The sequence below is a fragment of the Hyposmocoma kahamanoa genome, unplaced genomic scaffold (genome assembly GCF_003589595.1).
Source record: "Hyposmocoma kahamanoa isolate Upper Pololo Valley unplaced genomic scaffold, ASM358959v1 91184, whole genome shotgun sequence".
NCBI classification, from domain to species: Eukaryota; Metazoa; Arthropoda; class Insecta; order Lepidoptera; family Cosmopterigidae; genus Hyposmocoma; species Hyposmocoma kahamanoa.
This window is the reverse complement of record NW_020654693.1, coordinates 21846-22950: the sequence shown is the minus strand read 5'-3', so window position 1 is coordinate 22950 and position 1105 is coordinate 21846. Positions and strand designations below refer to the sequence as shown.

At 44.1% G+C, this 1105-nt stretch overlaps 1 protein-coding gene across 1 annotated transcript in view; it reads left to right on the top strand.

Moving 5' to 3' along the window:
- Positions 1 to 1046: 1046 nt before the first annotated feature.
- The window catches only part of LOC113236361, a gene marked incomplete at its 5' end in the record, with an annotated part of 6467 nt that continues 6408 nt past the window's right edge, over positions 1047 to 1105 (top strand). Inside the window, one exon of the mRNA XM_026472393.1 lies at positions 1047 to 1094. Within this exon, the coding sequence (XP_026328178.1) occupies positions 1047 to 1094 (48 nt within the window). The remainder of the gene's footprint in view (positions 1095 to 1105) is intronic.

The window sequence follows — 1105 nt, the reverse complement described above, 5'->3', positions numbered from 1 at the left end:
CATTGACTTACAAATAAATGGACGACGGGTCTAATACAAAAACCACGAAAAAAATGTCCCAAGTCAACCTATTCGAAATTTAAATTGTAATGTCATCGCAGTATCGCGCTGTCAGTCGAACAAACGAAGACTAGAGCGTGAATGCCGCTCTGTATACGATTTTAGCGCCCTATAAGTGCGGACACTTTTTAGCGCGGACCCGACGTCCATATAATTGTAAGTCAATGAATGTATGTCAAATTTTATTACTCCGTAAATGGAGAATGTTCTGAAGAACTGTTTGATATGATGACAACAGCATCATTTTACCATCGCACCGCTCGTCGCCGGCAGGGAGTCCATCCTCACACTCTGGAACCGAGTCGATCTCGTACTGTATGGTTTCAGAGAAGCTTCCTCCCTCGTAGAATTAGGTTGTGGAAAGAACTCCCTGTCGGGGTTTTACCCGTAGGAATACAGCATGGAGTCCTTCTAAAGGGGTTTGAGAAGGGTCCTATAATATAAAAAACTCTCCCATTTAAGCTCAAGCCATACAGAGGCGGTACAGCGGGAAAAGTGCTCCAGGGGTGAATTTGCAACAGAGGCAACGGTAAAGTGATCCGATGGTGTCGGAAAAGTGATTCATTTTTTACACAGATTTTAAATAAAGCACCACACAGCTGTCGTATAAAGATTAACACAAATTAGCGTTACGGATGGAACGCAACGAAAATTTCGGTCTAATTCATATTGACACTTAATAAAGACACACTCAAGAATTGCAAAAAAAACACAACGTCCAAGTCCGCTAAGGTCCCGCTAAAGCCCCGTTCCCAGACCGCGCCCCGCTGCTACCGCTCTGTGTGGTTGTGGACGGTTGTAGAAAACTCAGTGGAATACAACTGCCGCCCAATTGTCATAGCGTTCCGCCCTGGACCGCGCCCAGCGCCGGTTTTTATGTGGCAGGGTCTTAGTAATTCCAACATTGAACATCGAACTGACCTTACCAGGCAGCCAGGTACCTTTATATCGCTTTGTTAATTTCAATCTACTTTTTTGTTTTCCAGACAAGGTGAAAGCTTATGAATACATTGGAAAGCTCATCAAAACTAGCGGTAAGAAATTC